The sequence below is a fragment of the Oncorhynchus gorbuscha genome, linkage group LG14, assembly GCF_021184085.1.
Source record: "Oncorhynchus gorbuscha isolate QuinsamMale2020 ecotype Even-year linkage group LG14, OgorEven_v1.0, whole genome shotgun sequence".
NCBI lineage: Eukaryota > Metazoa > Chordata > Actinopteri > Salmoniformes > Salmonidae > Oncorhynchus > Oncorhynchus gorbuscha.
Genome location: NC_060186.1, coordinates 70373066 through 70395457, shown reverse-complemented (window position 1 = coordinate 70395457; position 22392 = coordinate 70373066). Strand labels below are relative to the sequence as shown.

Below are 22392 nucleotides of genomic sequence, written 5' to 3'. Positions count from 1 at the left end.
TCGAAGCCCGGTAGGTCATCCATCATTCCTGCAAGCCTCAATCAATAAGAAATGGTCGTCTTATATCGTTCTATATCGACCAAACTGTAACGTGACGTCGTGTGTGAATGCGAATTGTTGTTTGTTAATAAGAAAAAATATATATTTACAGAGACATGCAATATTTAATAAATGTCACGAAGTAGCTAATATGCAAATTTCGCCCAAACAGCAAACCAAAAAAATGCATTTACTTCAAATGTTATCCAACTGAATTAGGTCACAGTATCATATTTAGTATTAACTCAAGCTCTAACTTTTCTTTCTCTCCTCAAAAGGATTTTTCTTTCACAGGAGAAGTGGAATATGTGCTGAAAAAAAGAGGTCAAGTTTTAAAATGCGTTTTTATTTTGGTCTTTAGTGCAGAAACCCTTTCCTTCTTCCTGTGTGCTATAAAACTATTGTAACATGATCTAAATGGAAGTCGGTCCAAGATCCACCTTACCAGTATGACGTCAATCCATCAGCTCTTTAGTCTGAATTCAGGACAACACAGAACAATCCAAATCAAAACAGAATAATAACAAATATATGAAATGCATTCAGTGCATGGGTAATAAAAGCAACTGGGCCTCATTCAGAATACAAATAAAAAAAGGGCTTGTTTTTTTGTTGGGAGCTGGATGTGGCTGCCTTCTGCAGTATCTGAGACAAGCTCCAGGCTGCAGACTCTGAGGCAATCTCTCTCTTTCTCTCTTTCTCTCTGTTCCACAGCACACAGGATTAGTGATAAACTCTCACTCCATAAACTAATGATCACAAAGAGCAAACATGAATAAAACAGTCAAATGAAAAAGCACAAGTCTTATACACCACAACAGTTATTAAAACTCTTCATAATCTTTTTTAGATATTCCTCAGTGGTTGTTTTCAAATGGTGTGTTCATAAGATGAAGTGTGTGTATTTGTTTGAGTGTGTGTGTGTGTGTGTGTGTGTGTGTGTGTGTGTGTGTGTGTGTGTGTGTGTGTGTGTGTGTGTGTGTGTGTGTGTGTGTGTGTGTGTGTGTGTGTGTGTGTGTGTGTGTGTGTGTGTGTGTGTGTGAGAGAGAAAGAGAGAGGGAATGTGTGTTAGTGTGTGTGTGTGCCGGCTGTGTCAATATATCTCGGGCAAAGACTAAAAAGTTCTTGTCCCTATGGTCCACCATTGTAGAAAAATAAATAAATAATTTAAAAAAGAAAACAAAAAATGTGTCAAAATGTTGTTGAGGTCATTTTAGCTTCTGTTGTTCATACAGAAGTCTTTTTTTGTTTTGGAAGATTGTTGTCTGCAAATTGTTGTTGTTTTTGTTGTTGTTTATTAGTTGATCCTCGTCTTCCTCCAGGCGTGGGGTTATTAAAGGTCAATGTGGGCGGCATTTGTGCAGATGTGGGTGTGGTCCTCTATGCTCCAGTGGGGAGGTGAGGTGGGCGTGGTCAGATGACAGGTACAGGTGTGACTGGGGCGGAGTCACGCGCTCATTGGAACCAAGCGGCAGGATTTTCCCTGAGCAAACCATGGAGGCCTGTAACACGAAGAAGGAGCCTGGGTCAGTCTCTTATACAAACATACCCTAACACACTGCAAATACAGAACCAAAATATTATGAGGTAAAGACAATGCTACACGTGACTGAGTCAGACATAGGTCTTACAGCTTGTACATGCATTTGGACATTGCTGGTGCAGTGGTGTAATTCTTAAGGGATCTTTTAATAGACAAATGTTATGGCTCTGACTCCAATATGCATGGAATAAGTGCATTTTACTGCAAAACAACCCCACATGGAACCCTGGGTAAATTTACAGCTGTCACAATCAGCATATGCTCTTGCCACAGATTAAATTATGGGAGGAGAACAGCCTCCTGTATTACGCCATTACAGTAACCGGTCAATGATTATTCAATGAGAAATGATTGGTTGAAATATTCTCAAAATTATATTATTATTCAGCTTGAGTGAATAAGATATCTCTATGTGGACTGTATTCTAAATGTTGGCTCTGCACCCTCGCTGCTATCACCCTCGTGCTCTTTGGACTTGATTAGCAAAATCAGTGAAATGTCGGAAAGGGAAAAGGGGCTGTGTTGGCGGAACTGGCATCCGGGGAAGATTGAAGCGAACGCGGGGCTCTCTATTTACATATAAAGAGCTCAATTAATCAAGGTAAGTGTCATTATAGCGTGGCTCATTGAGCAGTGGAGTGTGGGTGTTAAATAAAATCTGGTGAGCTCCAGTGCCTCCGGCAGGCAATACGTCTTGATTTGTGAACTGTCAGCAGGGCCCAGAGACCTGATAGGGCTGGAGGGGGACCAAGGGAGTCCAGAACCCCACATTCTTAATCAGATTGAGCCCTGGAGAAGGAGAGGAGGATGGAAAGGAAAGAAAAATTGATAAAAAGGAATGGAGAGGGATAGAGGAACAATGGAGGAGGGGGTGAGAAGGGGGCAGATGAGGGAGAGAGGGTGAGCAATGTATAGAGAGAGAGAGAGAGAGAGAGAGAGAGAGAGAGAGAGAGAGAGAGAGAGAGAGAGAGAGAGAGAGAGAGAGAGAGAGAGAGAGAGAGAGAGAGAGAGAGAGAGAGAGAGAGAGAGAGAGAGAGAGGAATAGAGGAACAATGGAGGGGGGCTTGTGGGTGAAAAATTTAACAGGGGAGTTGTGCTTACTTCTCCATCTTCTTCTTCAGGCTTGCCTCGGTTGGACAGGGTTTACATGTAGTGCCACTGACCATCCATCCCCATATTCATTCCCATTCCACCCATTGGTCCTGCAGAATGAGTGACATAGAGGGGAACTAATTACATGGTGCAATCACAGGTTCATATGACAATATACAATAATAACCCATGAATAGACAAACAGAACAGAAACAGATTTTAGGCTACATTGGTAGAAAGGGACAGATAACAGGGTGAGAATAAAGGTTGCTTATTTACCGCCAGGCCGAATCCCCAGGTGTTGCTGTCCGTCGAGGACAAAGCCTCCCATTGGTTGCCCATCAGGGCTGTATGCCGTCCCCTGGCCCACTGTGGATGTAACATTAACAAGACATGGGTCAGTATACTGTATACTACTAGATTATAAATATATTTCTATGGGTCAGTATAGAGATATAATACTAGATTATATTTATATTGGTCTATTTCTATTGGTCAGTATAGAGATATAATACTAGATTATATTTATATTGGTCTATTTCTATTGGTCAGTATAGAGATATAATACTAGATTATATTTATATTGGTCTATTTCTATTGGTCAGTATAGAGATATAATACTAGATTATATTTATATTGGTCTATTTCTATTGGTCAGTATAGAGATATAATACTAGATTATATTTATATTGGTCTATTTCTATTGGTCAGTATAGAGATATAATACTATATTGTAATTCTATTTCTAAGGGTAACTATAGAGTTGTAATACTAGATTGTAATTCTATTTCTATGGGTCAGTATAGAGATATAATACTAGATTGTAATTATATTTCTACGGGTAACTATATAGTTGTAATACTAGATTATAATTATATTTCTATTGGTCAGTATAGAGATATAATACTAGATTGTAATTCTATTTCTACGGGTCAGTTTAGAGCTATAGTACCAGATTACAATTATATTTCTATTGGTCAGTATGTGTCGAAGCCAAAAGACAGAAGAGATAAAGCATAAGAATAAAAGTGGCATTCAAAACATCCTCATCTACATTACAAAATCATACAGTAATAGTACAATTAAAAACATGACTGAAAAACAAAGCCATTGTATGTTATTCATTTTAACCAATTGAAATTGTGGTTTACCTGATCTGTTAGACTGGTCAATCATAGGCTGTACTATTCTCCTCCTGGCGTTGATGAACCTGGAGAGGAAGAGAGAAGGGGGAGAGAATTCAAGCCTACATGGAATACACAGTACATGAAACTTCTCCTTGGCTTTTGATCTCCTTTGCATTCATCTTCCTGGTCTGCTTAAAGGCCAACTCCACCCCAAAAACCATCTATTTGTCTTTGTCTCATTAGTCACATCTGTCCATCATATGATGCATCATATGGGCAAGATATCTGTATTTTGAAAGTTACATATCTTGAAAACGTCATTGTTGACACAAAACATGTTGGGACTATATCAATAATGGAGGAATGAAACAAATAAAATGTACCGTTTTTGGGTGGAGTTCTTTAAGATAATCATACACAATCAAAACATTCAGCAATCAAACAGAATATGACAATTTCCTGCGCCAGTTTTACTAGTATTCCAATGTCTCTTGTCTTCAGGGATTAGGTTTATAATCGGTCTTATTCTTATTGACATGATCTGGGGTATTAGGAGACAGCCACATAGCTTACCAGATCTATTGATTTGGGTTTATCCCCTTCAGCCTCAGGCTGTAATAAGGCTAAACGTTTGGCCAATTTCGGTCAGAGATATACCACTGTATCCAACAGGACCCAACAGGAACCAGCAGGACCAGACAGATAGGTAAGCAAAGCATTTGCCTGCTTTGATAAGTGTATTGAATTAGATCCATTAATAAAACTAATATAATTCTTAACTCCTCGGGATTGGAGGTGCACGTCTATGTAATTAAGTGTGTTGAGAACCCAATATGGATTCTGGGATGGGGGAGGATTAATCGCGAGAAGCCAAAGTCAAATCCTTTATTCCAAACCTGACTCTGTGTAAACTCAGTCAAATCCTTTATTCCAAACCTGACTCTGTGTAAACTCAAAGTCAAATCCTTTATTCCAAACCTGACCCTGTGTAAACTCAAAGTCAAATCCTTTATTCCACCTGACTCTGTGTAAACTCAAAGTCAAATCCTTTATTCCAAACCTGACTCTGTGTAAACTCAAAGTCAAATCCTTTATTCCAAACCTGACCCTGTGTAAACTCAAAGTCAAATCCTTTATTCCAAACCTGACCCTGTGTAAACTCAAAGTCAAATCCTTTATTCCAAACCTGACCCTGTGTAAACTCAAAGTCAAATCCTTTATTCCAAACCTGACCCTGTGTAAACTCAAAGTCAAATCCTTTATTCCAAACCTGACCCTGTGTAAACTCAAAGCCAAATCCTTTATTCCAAACCTGACCCTGTGTAAACTCAAAGCCAAATCCTTTATTCCAAACCTGACCCTGTGTAAACTCAAAGTCAAATCCTTTATTCCAAACCTGACCCTGTGTAAACTCAAAGTCAAATCCTTTATTCCAAACCGGACTCTGTGTAAACTCAAAGTCAAATCCTTTATTCCAAACCTGACTCTGTGTAAACTCAAAGTAAAGTGATACCTTTTAGATAACACACCAGAAGTGCAATCTCAAAACCAAATCCCACCCCCCCCCCTGGATCTGTTCCTCTTTCTTCTGTGACCATTACATTGGACCCCGCCCCCCTTCCCAAAATTGGATAAGCCATCTACAAAGGGGCCAGGTTGCCGGCTCTTAAATATGCTTTAATCCATCATGTCGTACATGTAAAATGAGGCTGAGGGATTGTAAGGGGACGAGAGGGGGGTTACATCTCCCTGTTAATGTTTCCCAGACAGTGAAGATAGATTGAGCATGTTTAACACTTCCATTTTAGTTCCCTTTCCAAAGAGCTGAATATAGAATGTGCACCCTTCGTCAAAAACATGGCTGTAGCATAGATTTAGATAGAAGCCTATGCGCCAGTCCTGGGGGGAGGTACGAAGGAAAGAAGTAAAGGAATCAAGGAGAGAATGAAGCACAAGGGTTAGGTTTAGGGTTAGTGTTAGGATTAGGGTTAGCGTTAGGGTTAGCGTTAGCTTTAGGGTTAGTGTTAGGGTTAGTGTTAGCTTTAGCGTTAGCGTTAGGGTTAGTGTTAGCTTTAGGGATAGTGTTAGGGTTAGTGTTAGCTTTAGGGTTAGCGTTAGGGTTAGGGTTAGTGTTAGCTTTAGGGTTAGCGTTAGCTTTAGGGTTAGCGTTAGGGTTAGTGTTAGCTTTAGGGTTAGCGTTAGGGTTAGGGTTAGTGTTAGCTTTAGGGTTAGCGTTAGGGTTAGTGTTAGCTTTAGGGTTAGCGTTAGGGTGGGGCCTTGGGTGTTAGCTACTCACCAGTTGTTCACTTGCAGGATGGTGAGGCCTGTGTCCTGTGCTAGCTGCTTCTTCTGTTCCTCTGAAGGGTAGGGGTGCTGTGGTACACAGAGGACAGAAAAAACTACATCTTCAATAAAAAAAATAAAAAAACACCCAGCTTGCATTCATTTACAAACGATCAAACGATCATGTCTAGACAGAAACACACGTCACATACGACCAGGGGTTAGGGTTAGGGTTTAGACAGAAACACACCTCGCATACGACCATTCACAACCTAAGGTAAAGTCAAACTCAGGAAATGTAATCAAATGTAATGTAGACTCGCATCTGACCCTTGGCTAATATACACACAAGTCAATCTCCCTAGTTAGCATAAGCACAAGTGAACAACCAAGACTGACCACTGATTGGCCCATGAACACTTTGGGCTCAAAGCGTGTGGCATTGTTTGACATTATTTGACATGATTTGACAAATGATCAAATGCGATACAAAGGAACACAATGGAGACCTTTGTTAGGGCCTGAATAGGGCCTGGCCCCTGTCCCCCTGTCTCCCTGTCCCCTGCCTCTCTGCTGGCGGTGTGACAGTGTGAGGAGGGCGGCAGATTGCAGACAGGGTACAGGGTGGTGGGCGCTGTCAGGGCTGCTGCCACCTCCTGTGGTCGCCGGGTGAGGAATGAGCTCGACACATCTTCATTTTTAAACAGGTCTTTCAGTAACACACACACACGGTCACACACACGGTCACACACACAGTCACACACACAGTCACACACACACACACACACACACACACACACACACACACACACACACACACACACACACACACACACACACACACACACACACACACACACACACACACACACACACACACACACACACACACACACACACACACACACACACACACAAACATAAACACTGTCACACACACACACAGACACACATAAACCGCAATGGTGGTGACAAAAGCCATTGTTGCCACAAATGATCGTCATGGTGACCTCCCAGCTTGGTGTCTGACAGTCTAGTGACGGATGGCTCAATGCTCCTCCCTCAACCCAGCAGAACGTCTCTATCTTCCTAAATAAAACCCTCTGCTAATGTTTCCAGTCCAATCCACAGTGTTGTCACATTGGGGCCTCTCTCCAATGCCTAACCCTTCTCAGCTATGTTACTTTACTCAGGTCACCTGTCATTGAGCTGTGGTTAAACAAGACTTATTCCTCTGAGCTCCAACAGGGCATCACAGTGGAACAAGACTTATTCTCAGAGCTCCAATAAGGTCTCAAGGTTGAACAAGACTTATTCCTCTGAGCTCCAATTGGGCCTCAAGGTTGAACAAGACTTATTCCTCTGAGCTCCAATTGGGCCTCAAGGTTGAACAAGACTTATTCCTCAGAGCTCCAATAAGGTCTCAAGGTTTAACAAGATTTATTCCTCTGAGCTCCAATTGGGCCTCAAGGTTGAACAAGACTTATTCTCAGAGCTCAAATAAGGTCTCAAGGTTTAACAAGACTTATTCCTCTGAGCTCCAATTGGGCCTCAAGGTTGAACAAGACTTATTCCTCTGAGCTCCAATAGGGTCTCAATGTTGAACAAGACTTATTCCTCTGAGCTCCAATAAGGCCTCAAGGTTGAACAAGACTTATTCCTCTGAGCTCCAATAAGGTCTCAATGTTGAACAAGTCTTATTCCTCTGACCTCCAATAAGGTCTCAAGGTTGAACAAGACTTATTCCTTTGAGCTCCAATGTCTCAAGGTGGAACAAGTCTTATTCCTCTGACCTCCAATAGGGCCTCAAGGTTAAACAAGACTTATTCCTTTGAGCTCCAATGTCTCAAGGTGGAACAAGTCTTATTCCTCTGACCTCCAATAGGGCCTCAAGGTGGAACAAGTCTTATTCCTCTGACCTCCAATAGGGCCTCAAGGTTGAACAAGACTTATTCCTCTGACCTCCAATAGGGCATCAAGGTTGAACAAGAAATTCCTTTGAGCTCCAATAGGGCATCAAGGTTGAACAAGAAATTCCTTTGAGCTCCAACAGGGCCTCATGGTTGAACAAGAAATTCCTTTGAGCTCCAACAGGGCCTCATGGTTGAACAAGAAATTCCTTTGAGCTCCAACAGGGCCTCATGGTTGAACAAGAAATTCCTTTGAGCTCCAACAGGGCCTCATGGTTGAACAAGAGCACCCTTTTATAGCTGTGTTTTTGCGAAATGCAATGTATGTTTGTAGAAACTAATTCAATACTTTAGCATTAAAAAGAGAGCTTCACAAAGATCTGTCTAAGTCAGCATGTAGGTGGAGGTCTAAAACCAACAGTTACTGTATGACCATGCTAACAGGCCAATAATGAATCCTAGAATGAACCTATATCTTCCATTGCTGCTTTCTCTGTACCGTTGTAGAGGAGGATCTTTAGAGTTCCTCCTCAGAACAGGAGCACATCAGCTGAAGGCTAAGACTATCTAGAGAAAGACCCTCTCTCCCCTTCTCAGACCCCAGCCTCAACGGTAAAGTCGGGACAAAACATAATCTGTCTCCTTCACCCTCTGTGGCCCGATGAATGGCTGATCGCCTGGGTGTTGCAATGGGACCATTCAGAGGACATCGACGGGCCAAAGTCCCCCTTACACCGCATTTACGAGCCACATCCTTCCATGACAAACACTTGTGCCTAACCAGTGAGGCTGAAAAGAGACAGGGAACAGAGAGGGGATGATTCAATTAGCCTTCCTTTCCTTCTTCTTTGATATCTGTCCAATCTAAAAGGTTCTTACTTCCTGTACAGGAGATGTGTGACAGATTTTCACCCAGAAAACAAATAAGGAGCTTTGAAAACATCTACGAGTGGAGAGGAGATAAGTAGAAAACCAGAGGAGAAGGAGGAGGAGTCAGAGACTGCAGCACTGTCTATTGGGTCTGGAGATAAAAGGTGAAACTCTCCTCACGGGGGATTGGTTGGAAGTCGTTGGAATGTCAGATAGTCCTTCTGAGCCTGAACAGAGGAGTTGCATTCTGGTAAAGTAGTCTATTCTGTTTTTGTAAAAACAAAGTTCAGACGCTCAGTATAGTGGCATTATTCCTAAGTGTTGTATAATGGAGATACTGCAGTTAGACAACATACACTACTTGTCTTTTATACAGCCCACTGTTCCCTTGAGCCACAATTACTGTTTTTTTACAAATAAAAAAATCACAGGGAAAATCGTTCGGCGAAGCACTACAATGTCACAGACCAATGTCCCTGTGTTGTGACATGACTGAGTGTTGGATGCAATAACTTGTATTACTATTACCCCCAGGAGTACGTGGCCTACCCACATGGGGAACGTGGGAAGATTCAGAAGATGTCTACAAAACATGGGCCTCATGGTTAAATGCATGATAGTCATGACCAGTTGCACAAGAGGGTGTACTTTGGGCAGAGCAAGACGTGTTTGGGGTAACAGTAAGCAAAAAAGGTTGAGAACCATCCCAGTAGTGGAGTCTGGTTAGGGCTGGAGCTAGGGCCAGGTTGGGCCTGCTGTCTTACCGTGAGGTGCTGGAAGAGCCACGCTCGCATTATATTGGTGGCCACTTTGGGGAAGATACCTCTCTTCTTCTGTCTCTTCTTGTCCAGGTCATCCTCGTCTCCTGTACCCGGCGATGCCAGACTGTTGTCGAGGCCATCTCCTAAAACAAGAGAAAAAGTAGCCACAAGGGATATGTTAGGAGATGTCTTTAACTTAGACACATCACCTCCATTCGCCAGAAACACACACTGAAAGGGTAGCAGAGGTCTAGGGCAAAGCAATAGCATAGCAACAGCATAGCAACAGAAGATTCCATAATTTCCACATTTGCACAACCTCATCCACATTCTGCTACAGTTTTGGATAATGTAGAGGGGCATATACTGTGGTGACAGAGCTCAATAAAAAATTATGAGCCTTTAATTCAATCTGAGCAGCATGTAAGTTTCACATGAAGTACTGACTGTTAGACCCAGGTTGCAGGCTTGACATGAAGTAAGAGCCGTGGCCAGACACAATGCGCAGGCAGCATTTTAATTTAGCCACTGGGGAGCCAGGCCCAGCCAATCAGAATACATTTTTTCACCACAAAAGGGCTTTATTGCAGACAGAAATACTCCTCAGTTTCATCAGCTGTCCTGGTGGCTGATCTCAGACAAGAGAGGAAGCCGGATGTGGAGGTCCTGGGCTGGCGTGGTTACACATGGTCTGCGGTTGTGAGGTCAGATGGACGTACTGACAAATTCTCTAAAACGATGTTGGAGGCGGCTTATGGTAAAAAAACATTCAATTCTCTGGTAACAGCTCTGGTGGACATTCCAGTAGTCAGCATGCCAATTGCCCGCTCACTCAAAACTTGAGACATATGTGACATTGTGTTGTGTGACAAAACTGCATATTTTAGAGTGGACTTTTATTGTCCGCAGCACAAGGTGCACCAGTGTAATGATCATGCTGTTTAATCAGCGTCTTGATATGCCACACCTGTCAGGTGGATGGATTCTCTTGGCAAAGGAGAAATGCTCACTAAGATGGATGTAAACAAATTTATGCACAAAATTTTCTGGGATCTTTTATTTCAGATCATGAAACATGGGACCAACACTTTAAATATTGTGTTTATATTTTTGCCCAGTATAGATATTCCACAATTTGATAAAGACAAATGGTTTAGTTGTAAAAAAAGAGGGAAAAATGTCACAATAACAAAAATAACAATTGTGACCTCATAGTTAAGGTATGACATCACAAAACATAACAAACCCCCTCACCTGTGAAGTTGAAAGTAGGGCGCTCCTTTTGTCCATGTGTGCTAAGGATGTTTGGGTGGATGGAGGGGGGTGTTATGGGGCTGGGGGGATTGCGGTCATTCCCCCTCAAGCCCCCCAAGTGTTCAGTCACCTACCTTACCCCTACCCCTACCCCTTCCACCTTCACACCCCCCTCCAGTCTGTCTGTGTTGGATTGTCTGACTCACACTGCGACGCGCGCACACACACACACACACACACACACACACACACACACACACACACACACACACACACACACACACACACACACACACACACACACACACACACACACACACACACACACACACACACACACACACACACACACACACACACACACACAACACACACACACAGCCACACAACACACACAGCCTCTCTCTCTCTTACTGGCATTATTGTTTCAATGAGAACCTTCTCATGGATCAAGGCTCGAAGGCTCCCTTTTAAACTGAGATTTCCGCGGCTTCCGCCCCTGCCCTCGCTCCACATTGCTCTCCATCACAGAACCTTCTGTGCACTCTCTCTCCCTCTCTTTCTCTCTCTCTTTCTCTCTCTCTCCCTCTCTTTCTCTCTCTCTCCCTGTCTCTTTCCTTCTCTCTCTCCACCATTAATTGTGCATCAGCCGAGATGATTTTCTTTTAACAGTGGTGGTTATTTTTCTTGCCCTCGGGGCAGAGATGCCTTGAAAGCCTGCCTGCAGGGGATGTGAATAATGCATCTGAGAGACTCCTCCCCGGAGGCGGGACTGGAACCCTACTTTTCATAAGATTTGCCTTGGCATGTCTTTTTGTTTTTGGGGATACATCAATCAAAGGGGCTCCTATATATGCACCCATAATCATGCATAAATATTTCAGCTAATGAATATTGACATTAAAAAGGATGACTTGGACTGAGTGGGGTTGGAGGGGAGTGGTGTGTTGGGGATGGGGGCAGGGGCGGTGGTGTTCTGATGGATTGTGTAGTCCAAGTCAAGGACAGGGCAGGTTGTTTGACCACTGTCTCCTTTGCTTATGTGATGCTTTACTTTGTGTGTCCACTATTCCTTATCCTCTCTGTTCATAGATGTTATAACAAGCTTTTATAACAGGTTTCTTTTCTAAGATTTTGGTCTTATGACTGACAAAATGAGGAGGTTTGTTGTGGGAAGAGAGGTCTTGGAGGATGGTGCTGAAGAGATCTGTCGTTTCAGAGAGGACAGTTAATATCCTTTCTCACAGGCTAGGAGAGACATTTTGTTCAGAAATACCTTGAGTGGTGAAATCAATAAAAAAACGCTACCTATCAATGACTAAACATTTGGGCTGGTGCGGGTGATCAAAATGACAAAAATACATGTTGTTAATTTTAAATGAGTTATGTATCTGTTTCTGTACCAAATAACTGAAACCAATGGAAGAGAGAATGAGGGAAAGAATGAAAAATAGGAAGTCACCAGCACGGCCTAATTATATCTAAGGAACGTCAAGCCCTCCTGGCCCCCCTCCTCCTCTCCCCCCAGCCCTCTCTTTTTTCCTGCTCCAGAGAGGGAAGGCCGCAGGGCAGATCCTCTTCTACGCTAATCGCTTCTGACTGTTCCCTGGCAACTCAGCCAATCTAAGCAGTGTGACAGTGCACTACTCTCAAAATCGTACCCGTGGAACGCTCCTCCCGTGGCCTAGCCCCTCGCCTGCCTACCCCGCTCCCTCCCTGCTTGCCTGCCCTGCCCCGCTCCCTTCCTCCCTCCCCCCTACATGCCTGCCCCAGGGGGGGGGCAAGGACTGCTGCCGTGGGGAAGGCTGGAGTACTGCCTCGGGCGCTTTAGGGAAAACAGCACCCTAAGATATGAAGAAGAGAGGCATCCTTGGCTGGCTTCCAACCCCCAACACCCTGCTCTAAACCCCTCTCTCTCCCTCTCTCGGTCTCTCCTTCTCTCTCCCTCTATCTTCTTCTCTATGTCTCTCCTTCTCTCTCTCCCTCTCTCTTCCTATCTGTCTCTCCTCTTTTTCCCTTTCTCTTCCGCTCTCTCATCAACAACATCAGCGACCAGTGCTCCTACAGTTAGGTATAAACTGGGACAACTAGATGAGGCAAGAGAATCCACATGATGACATGGCCATATCAGACAAAGTGCAGGGTTGGCTATTAGCTAACAGAACTGATTGCTGTATTCCGGGCTGCATCAGTGATGGGAACCCAATGCAGCTTGCCTAATGAGCTCACCTGGACCTGATCCATCACCAATGACACTTCTCAGCCCCTCCTGTTATTACCCATGATGCACACTGCTAAATGGGAGATGTTGTCTGGAAGCTTTCCAAGACACTGGGAATCCTATACTGATGTTGATGAATAGATCTAGAATCGTTCCTCCCAGAGGCCTTTATCCTATTGATTTGGAGTGTAAGGGCTCGATTATGATGAAAAATTCTAGTTCTTGTGCCTCTCTCCCTTGTTATTTGTGAGAGCATCTTGTCACAGATTATATGGGGACATTAGCCTGGAGTGTCATTGGTATGTCACCACCAGCAGTTCTGGATTCCATTTTAAGTGGTATCCGGAGGAGACAAAAAGATGCACTGACTGCATCCTGTTTCTTCCTGCGCTGCATTCCCCTCTTTGTAAACGCTAGTGTACAGCGGCTTCACAGGAGCTAGTTCCCCTTGGCTTCCTTTCCTTTTTTTATGATGGATATTCCAAGCCCCGCCCCGAAAAAACATTCCTAGGATAGCTCATCCCTTTTAGAACTGTCTCTGTTCTCTATCTATCTGAGAGTCACTCCGGGGGAGCTGGAATCAAAGACATTCCCCTCTGCATATCACACACCTTACAAGAGAACAACCAAAGACTACATAAGCCAATGGGGTGGCGGTTAGCTACATGGCTAACATAGCCACTAAGCCATAACCTGTGGTTGATACTAACCATACTAACCACAATTCTCCCCCATTAGATAAGACTGTAGGTTACCCCTTTTAAGGCTTTTATCATTGGCCCACACAACCATGACTAATGTCCATTAGGACAATAGCAGCTCCCTCATAGTAGGTACTTTGAAGAGCATCAGTAATCTCATAGCCAGGCCTGCACTACTGACATAAAGGCCCCGCTTTGGCCCCCAGGTCCCTTCCGATGTTAAAAGTGTTAACTTTCCTCATCCCCTTTAATGAGTAAAGGGATGGAAACAAGGGATGAAAACTAGGGATGAAAACATAGCAGTCCCCAGGAGGACTACGAGGAGCAGCAGGTGGGCAGGGAAGCATCAGATCCTGCTACCAGAGGACTGGGACTCCCCTTTGTTCCTCCATACATAAAGTGGCTCTGTCCTTCCCAGCTCCACGGCAGGGGTTATTGTGCTTCCCCAGCCTCTATGCATTCTCTACCCAGGTCAAAAGGGCAGGGAGACGTGGACTTTGGATGTCCCCTCGCTTTTGTTTAAAAAAAATAAACAACTCCAGAGGAACCAAGGAAAAAGCCATTCACACCATCCACTTCCCCTCACTTTGCTGACAATACAATTCACATAGTCAGTTTTACTGTGTTAGGGCATACAATGACATTAAACATGACATGGATACTAGGCTAAGTGAAATTCGTTGAACATGTTTTTCATATAGTTAGGATAACTGAAGAAACTGTGGTAAAATCAGAACCAGGAATAAACTTAATCTTTGTTTCTGACTGTCTTTTCATCCTCTGAATTGCTCTTGTCTTGCAAAACATCCTGCCATTGTTTAGCTCAATGCACTGCTATTGATGCCTGATGGGCAGAGGGTGGTAAGTTGCTTTAAAGTCTATTCTATTTTTACTGTGGCCATAGGAGAGAAAAACAAAAACAAGTCATAAAACCCTTATATCCTCCAATGAGCTCATCACAGGCCAAATGAACAGCCGGCACACGGACAGAAAGCCAAGTAGGCTATTATACAGCAATACTGGACACAGTCATGCAAAACCAGTAATTGGCAATAATTCCCCTCATCATATCAGATTTAACTTTTGAACTTTATCACCTGACCTGGATAAGTGATAAAACTACAAAGTCACCATCAAAACCCAACAAACTAGCTGTTGATTCAACAACAACCTCTTATCTCAACATTATCTGAATGATAAGGATGGAGAAACAATAACTGCTTATCATTATGATCTGCTTATCATTCATCTAAAGCCCACAAGTAGAGAAAAGACCACTGCATTTGTATGAGGTCGGCACTGAGGTTAACCTTTGATATGATGTTGAGTCTAAAGAGAAGCTGTGGTTCTCTTACCGAGTTCGCTGCTGTTGTCCCCACTCTGGGAGATGTGGCCCCCGCTGGAGGGCCCCGGGGTGCCCACGGAGGGCGTGGAGTGGGCGTCATCCAGGTCTCTCCAGGACGCTGGGTTCTGGGGTCCACAGAGAGGGTCATCAACATATCCCCCGTCCCGACCACACAACAGCAGAGGAGGGAGAGAAGAGAGAGAGAGAGAGAGAGAGAGAGAGGGAGTGAGAGAGAGAGAGAGAGAGAGAGAGAGAGAGAGAGAGAGAGAGAGAGAGAGAGAGAGAGAGAGAGAGAGAGAGAGAGAGAGAGAGAGAGAGAGAGAGAGAGAGAGAGAGAGAGAGAGAGAGAGAGAGAGAGAGAGTGAGAGAGAGAGGAGAGAGAGAGAGAGAGAGAGAGAGAGAGAGAGAGAGAGAGAGAGAGAGAGAGAGAGAGAGAGAGAGAAAGAAAGAGAAAGAAAGAGAAAGAAAGAAAGAAAGAAAGAAAGAAAGAAAGAAAGAAAGAAAGAAAGAGATCACATTAGAGAACAGTGGATACAGTATGCCATAACTGAAAGTCAATGTAACTCCCTAACACACACACAAACTTACACACTCAAACACACACAAACCCAGCCAATTTACCACAGCGCACAATATGACCATGTCGTCAATAAGAAAATAGAATATGTCCAAAAAAAATCCATAATCCATTAACCCAACAATCTAAATTACCATTTTCCCTGAGACTGAGACGGTGGCAAAATAAAATCAAAATCAAATGTTAAAGCTGATATTCAGCTACTCTAGCTAACACTGTAGAGCCAAAGCAATCAGCACCAGAGCTCCTGCCACACTTCTTTCTTTCTTCTATCCTCCGGTGTCTTGACTGATTCTGAAGCCCAGTGGTCTCTCTGAACACCTATTTATTGGGCCATATATGCACAGGGACCAGGGTACTTAGACAGTCTAAAGCTGAGGGCCAAACAGCAGAGCAACCTCTTCAGCCTCTTGGCGTCAGCTGTTCGCCGGATGGTGCTCAGATGAAGAGCTCAGCCAACGACAAGAATAATCACAACAACAATGGCAGCGCAGTGTGAATGAGGCCTCTCGATGAGCTCGACGAGCAGACCCCTTTTCCATCCCAACACACAGTAATTAGAAAGCTGTTTGTGTGGCGTCCCCATTCAAAGTGCCATGTGTTTCCACATTTATCAAGCTAATGAAGGGGGTTCTTTACTCACTCACACCCCAGCTGTTAAGATTACATTAATTACAGATACAGTACGGTCTATCCTTCTTTAAAATGTATCTTCCAAGATCCATAAAGGCAGAGAAGTTAAGATAATACAAATAGATCATAAATTATGACAACTGATTCCAACTGATCTTCAATCACACATTTTTCAAGCCAGTCATCTCGTAACTCAGATGAGTCTTCTTACTCTGCAAGTTTGTGATATCAACACGAATATTGAGCTGTTCTCTCTTGGATATAGGCTGGGTTGTGGACTCCCTCAGACATTTCCAAAAAAGAGGCAGAGTTGGTGTGTCACATAGACAACCAACATACTGTAGTACTCTCCCTCAATGAGAGGTTTAGCTGCCTTCCCTGTAGAAATAGAACTGGTAGAGTGAACAGAATTCTAAACTCCTGAAGATTTGTCATTAACTTCTCACACGTAAACTATATCAAATCAAATCACATTTTATTTGATCACAAACACGCGTTTAGAAGATGTTATTGCAGGTGTAGCGAAATGCTTGTGTTTCTAGCTCCAACAGTGCAGTAATATCTAACAAGTAATGTCGAACAATTTCACAACAATACACACAATACACACATATCTAAGTAAAGGAATGGAATTAAAAATATATTTACACTACCGGTCAAAAGTTTTCGAACACCTACTCATTCAAGGGTTTTCTACATTGTAGAATAATAGTGAAGACATCAAAACTATGACATAACACATATGGAATCATGAAGTAACCAAAAAAGTGTTAAATAAAGCTACAAATATTTTATATTTGAGATTCTTCAAATAAACCTACTTAGTATACAGGACAGAAATCTAATATGTGGAAAATCCCCAACACAAAGTTCATGCCATTGCTCCAGTACCGGAGGGTCATTAAGGAACCAGGATATCAGAATCAACATGTGGGAGGAGAAAGAGCCCGTGTAGGGGCACCCTATTGGCCCATGGATTGACAAAGACCCTCCTCTTTACCGACAATAGTAATCCAATTGGTTTAGCATTCAAGTGTAAAATCAAACACTAGTCCCCAACAGGACACACATCCAGCTGTACTCTTCATCATACAGACTAAATAATCATCACCACATCATCATCAACATCATCATCATCATCACCACCATCATCAACATCAACCTCATCACCACCATTATCCTCATCACCACCATCCTCATCATCATCACCACCATCCTCATCATCATCACCACCACCATCATCATCATCTTCATCTTCCTCATCAACCTATAAAATAGATGATTTGTACAATAGTGCTGAAAAAGGGGAACAATTCCTTCTCTCATTCCTCCTCTTTTTAAGAAGACAATGAGAGCTCTACGAAACTTCCCTCAGTACACATCACCCTTAGCACTCTTTTTTGCAGACATGTAGGTGCATTGAATTACTCTTTTGTTGATAGGTTATTAATACAATAATTGTTTAATAGTAACCAGTAAATTCAATGTTAGACCATTTATTTTAAAAACTGTTTAAAAATGGTTATATATTAAACTGACTCACAATTATGCTAAATTGCCCATTATCCTGAAAATATAGTTTTGTACATCCTAAACACCATGCTATTAGCAGCACCCCTTGCAAGAATTAGCACCAGTATGTAATTTCGAAGCCTAGACACTCACGTGATCTGCTAGATTTGTGGAAGATCCCGTCAGGTCATCTAAGTCAGATTTGCAGCCATCTCGATCGTCTATGACCAAGTCGATGGGCATTTTGCCTTTCAAACAACTGATGTACCGATGGCAGAAGTTGTCGCAGAGCTCATGCACCTATTCAATGAAAATTCCTGTTAGCAGCACCCTTACAAGATCTCGGTGCCACAGCCATGCGTAGGACTATGTGTGTTAGAGTAAAATATTACACTTCAAGAAGTTAAAGCTATGCTGTTCTGAATGATTGTATAACGTTCATACAAAAAATATATAATAACAAAAAAGCAAAGAGTAAAGCATTAAATATAAGTTTTACAATAAAACATAATTTACCTTCTCTAATTCTAAAAGATGAAATCGCAATACTTGAATAGCTTGGATCATCTGGAAAAAAAGAACATAGAATTTAGGATTTAGTCATGCTGACATGTTTGCCTCAAATGAATAGTAACTAGGCCTATGTAATAACACCATACATTAATGATTAGTAACTAGGCCTATGTAATAACACCATACATTAATGAATAGTAACTAGGCCTATGTAATAACACCATACATTAATGAATAGTAACTAGGCCTATGTAATAAGGCCTATGTAATAACACCATACATTAATGAATAGTAACTAGGCCTATGTAATAACACCATACATTAATGATTAGTAACTAGGCATATGTAATAACACCATACATTAATGAATAGTAACTAGGCCTATGTAATAACACCATACATTAATGATTAGTAACTAGGCCTATGTAATAACACCATACATTAATGAATAGATATGTAATAACACCATACATTAATGATTAGTAACTAGGCCTATGTAATAACACCATACATTAATGAATAGTAACTAGGCCTATGTAATAACACCATACATTAATGATTAGTAACTAGGCCTATGTAATAACACCATACATTAATGAATAGTAACTAGGCCTATGTAATAACACCATACATTAATGAATGAAGGCCTATGTAACCATACATTAATGAATAGTAACTAGGCCCATACATTAATGATTAGTAACTAGGCATATGTAATAACACCATACATTAATGATTAGTAACTAGGCATATGTAATAACACCATACATTAATGAATAATAACTAGGCCAATGTAATAACACCATAAATGAATGAATGCACACTGTAGGCCTATACAGTAAAGTAGCCATATGTTACAGTATGAAAATTAAAACAATGTATTTTCTTAATCAAAGAGATGCTTTAGCAGAGCAATGGTTCCTAGACAGTCCCTGGTTTTGGGATGCCCAAGGCAAGGACCTCCGCGGCTACCCGCTGCAGAGGAACAAAATAGGCCTTTAACCACGACTCGTCTGCGTTTCCTGTTGCTCCTTCAATGGAACGTTCTGAATTTTCGTGTTGCATTTAAACAAAGTGAAACAAGACAATATGACACGATTTATCCAGCTGCGCAATTGATGCGTAAAAAGTGGACATGCAAGTTATGCACTATTGTAAAGTGGCTGCTCCACTGGATGTCATAAGGTGAATGCACCAATTTGTAAGTCGCTCTGGATAAGAGCGTCTGCTAAATGACTTAAATGTAAATGTAAATGTTAACTGGCTTACCAAATTGTCCACCTCTTGATTCGATGAAAATAACGGTTTTTCTGCCCGTATCTACAGAGAAAACATCATATTAGTCTATTGTCTGCATACCGCAATCAATCAGATAGTCCATCAATCTATCAATCAAACAGGCAAGCAATCAAACAATCCATCCATCTGTCCATCAATTATCAAACATAAAAAAAGGAAAATATTATTCACGTTTAAAAGCACAGATAATGTTTAAAGCAGGCTATACAACCCCCTATTCCTATCGTTATCTATAGTTTAGGTCATAAAAAAAGGGCTTATCATAAACCACAAGTACCTGTTTTGCAAAGACAGCGATGTCTTCGTTGAAGGAGTCTGAGGAGCAGACATCGCCACCCGCTACTCCAGGCTCCCTGGGCGTGCAGGTCGCCAACTCACACTTCTCAAACACCAAGGCGAGCAGAGGGAACAACGGGTGACTGCAACATGATGCAGACAAAACATCAACGTCAATTAGACCAGGAATGTTAAATACACGTTTTGTTTAAGTGGACTGTATTGTATTTAAGGTTTCAAGGTAATCCGTGTCTTGTATTTGTTTTTAGCCTAGCATAGCTGATAAATGTGAAGTGTCTCCACTCAGGATACGGGCCACAATCTTACCCGTAAAACACATTATTTGCTAAATGTGGCATTGACATAAACTCGATTTATGCACGTAGCCTATGTCAAATTAGGATTTGGTTCTAATTTCTCTAAATGTCGGTAAATACCCCATTAACTTCTAAATGTTATGAGTATAGGTCTAACAAGAATAAGAAAACCTAGCAGACACTAATGTTGAATATTTCTGATGCGCACCCATAGATTTGATCTTTGTCTCTTTTTAATGCGTCGTTCACCACGCTGCCCATGCTGGGCATGATGTTGTGGGGTGCGTGGGATCCATAGTGCTGGGTTGGATGTGCAGTCGGACCATGGTTCAAGTGGTGTACTTGCGGAAGCGGCCGGGGAGCATGCGGGTCTCCATACATGGACGCCGGGAGTCCAACTCCGTCCATCCCAACACCATAGTGGGACAGCTCATCGTACTGGATGGAGAAAGACAGAGTTACATGTGAGAAACTGGTGGACTGTCAGTTGGTATGCTTCTATCACGGATGTATCGTCGGCTACAGACATCCCCCAAACACAAGCCTTTACTCATGAGAATGACAGTGAACATTCATGTAATCAAATGTCCCATGCATGGAAAACAGAACAACTAGTCTAATGCAGGCAGCAGACTGCTGAGGAAAGCTCAACTTGTAGGCTACTTGTATGTGGAGCGTTGAGATGTTCTCAGCCTGTCCAGATTATTTATGGGTAAATTAGGTTCGATCAACATGAGGCAGAAGTTTAAAGTCAACTAAGAAATGATACATTGCAACTGCACTAAGGCCTACCCTTTGCGCCATCGACATGCGCCTGTCTTGGAGATAAAAATGTAAGACACAGGGAATGTCAGTCCGCAGAGGTGGTGTATCAAGTTGATGCCTCTTACATCCAGTTGAGAATTGTAATCCGCAGTGGCAATAAAGAAGAAACCCGCAGCAAGGTGAAGATGTGTATTTTTCAACAAGACAAAAAATATTGCAATAGCCGAAATGGAAAAATCACCATAACGGGTAAGACCAAGTAGAACCTTCGTTTCATAAAAGTTTTTTTAAGCGCATCAACAACTCGCATGTATCGGTCCTGCTGTCAATCACTGAGACCGGTTGTCAAGGTGATCTAAATACGGTGCACAGAGATTATTAGTTCCAGAAGGCAATCTATTCCTCCAACGCACAGCTTTTGAATTACATCTAATAAGAAAGACTATATCGATGCGTCGGTCCTCGTGGCCATTTCCTCCGGCTCTGAAACGTGAGGGTGTCAGCGAATGTTAGCAGGTTGGCTGTGAGCGCGCTTATAGAATAGACTGGCTCCACTGATCAGCGGGAGAAGGTGATGACGGAACCCGGAAAGAGGGAGGGTGCAACCAGTCCCATAAGGTTAAATAAAGGGGGATTGGAGCAATGCCTGTGACACGCCAGCGAATGTTGTTTGCATTGGATAAGGCAGAGGGTGACGCAAAAATAACAGGCACCAAGAAAGGCATTTGGTAGATGGCAATTCAACACTTTAACTATTCCCCTTGAACGTTACCGTCAAGAAAACTGCATGTATTTGTTTTTAAATGACCTAACTTGCCCAATTGTCTGATGCTTTTAACGCAAGGTGCCTGGCGCAAGAGCGTTGAGATGGGAAAAGTGCAGTCTTGAGAAGAGATGAGAATGATAGCCCTAAGGGTTTGGAGTATGGTAAAAATGACAATTATTTCCCCCTTTCTGTGGTAATGATACAAGTAAAATCATAGGCGTACATCATGCATAACATAGGCTATAGATAGGCACAAAACAGGAGTTGAATTTCTTCGCGAATAGCCCTCACTAAGCAGCCTTGACATTGGTCACTCAGTCATATTTTTAATATGGCAAACATTTTGCCTATATTTAAAATATTTTGTGCACATAGTTTGGTCTATATGACAGATCGGGGTGCCTTGAAGTAGGCCTGCTGGTCGAATGCATGGTTTGTATAACGATGCAGTTAACATCGTTTACCCGAACAGACAATGTATAGAGTAGTCAGCGTATTGTGTCTGAGAATGTGGGAATGCTGTAGGCGTGTTGGCTCGAATTATCCCAGTCTCTCGGCGTCCCCTTCCTTGAAATGGACACCATATAC

The 22392-nt window shown here is 42.4% G+C and overlaps 1 protein-coding gene across 1 annotated transcript; it reads right to left on the bottom strand.

The window, feature by feature from the left end:
• Positions 1–369: 369 nt before the first annotated feature.
• LOC123995360 (homeobox protein Meis2-like) lies at positions 370–21582 on the bottom strand. The gene is made up of 13 exons (XM_046298910.1): positions 21066–21582; positions 20482–20711; positions 19958–20099; positions 19651–19701; positions 18385–18435; positions 18022–18168; positions 15157–15271; positions 9629–9768; positions 6098–6174; positions 3826–3884; positions 2954–3043; positions 2684–2784; positions 370–1541 (listed from the first exon to the last, which is right to left on the bottom strand). Exons 1-12 carry the CDS (start codon positions 21081–21083, stop codon positions 2726–2728), a joined length of 1179 nt encoding a protein of 392 aa, XP_046154866.1. The 5' UTR covers positions 21084–21582; the 3' UTR covers positions 370–1541; positions 2684–2725.
• Between the last annotated feature and the right edge of the window lie 810 nt (positions 21583–22392).

Excerpts from the sequence above, each read along its gene's own strand:
- LOC123995360 (XM_046298910.1), bottom strand. Across the intron at positions 6,175-9,628 it reads GGCTCTTCCAGCACCTCACG|CACCCCTACCCTTCAGAGGA; the intron begins GTAAGACAGCAG and ends TGTGTACCACAG. Across the intron at positions 2,785-2,953 it reads CCTGGGGATTCGGCCTGGCG|GACCAATGGGTGGAATGGGA; the intron begins GTAAATAAGCAA and ends CTCATTCTGCAG.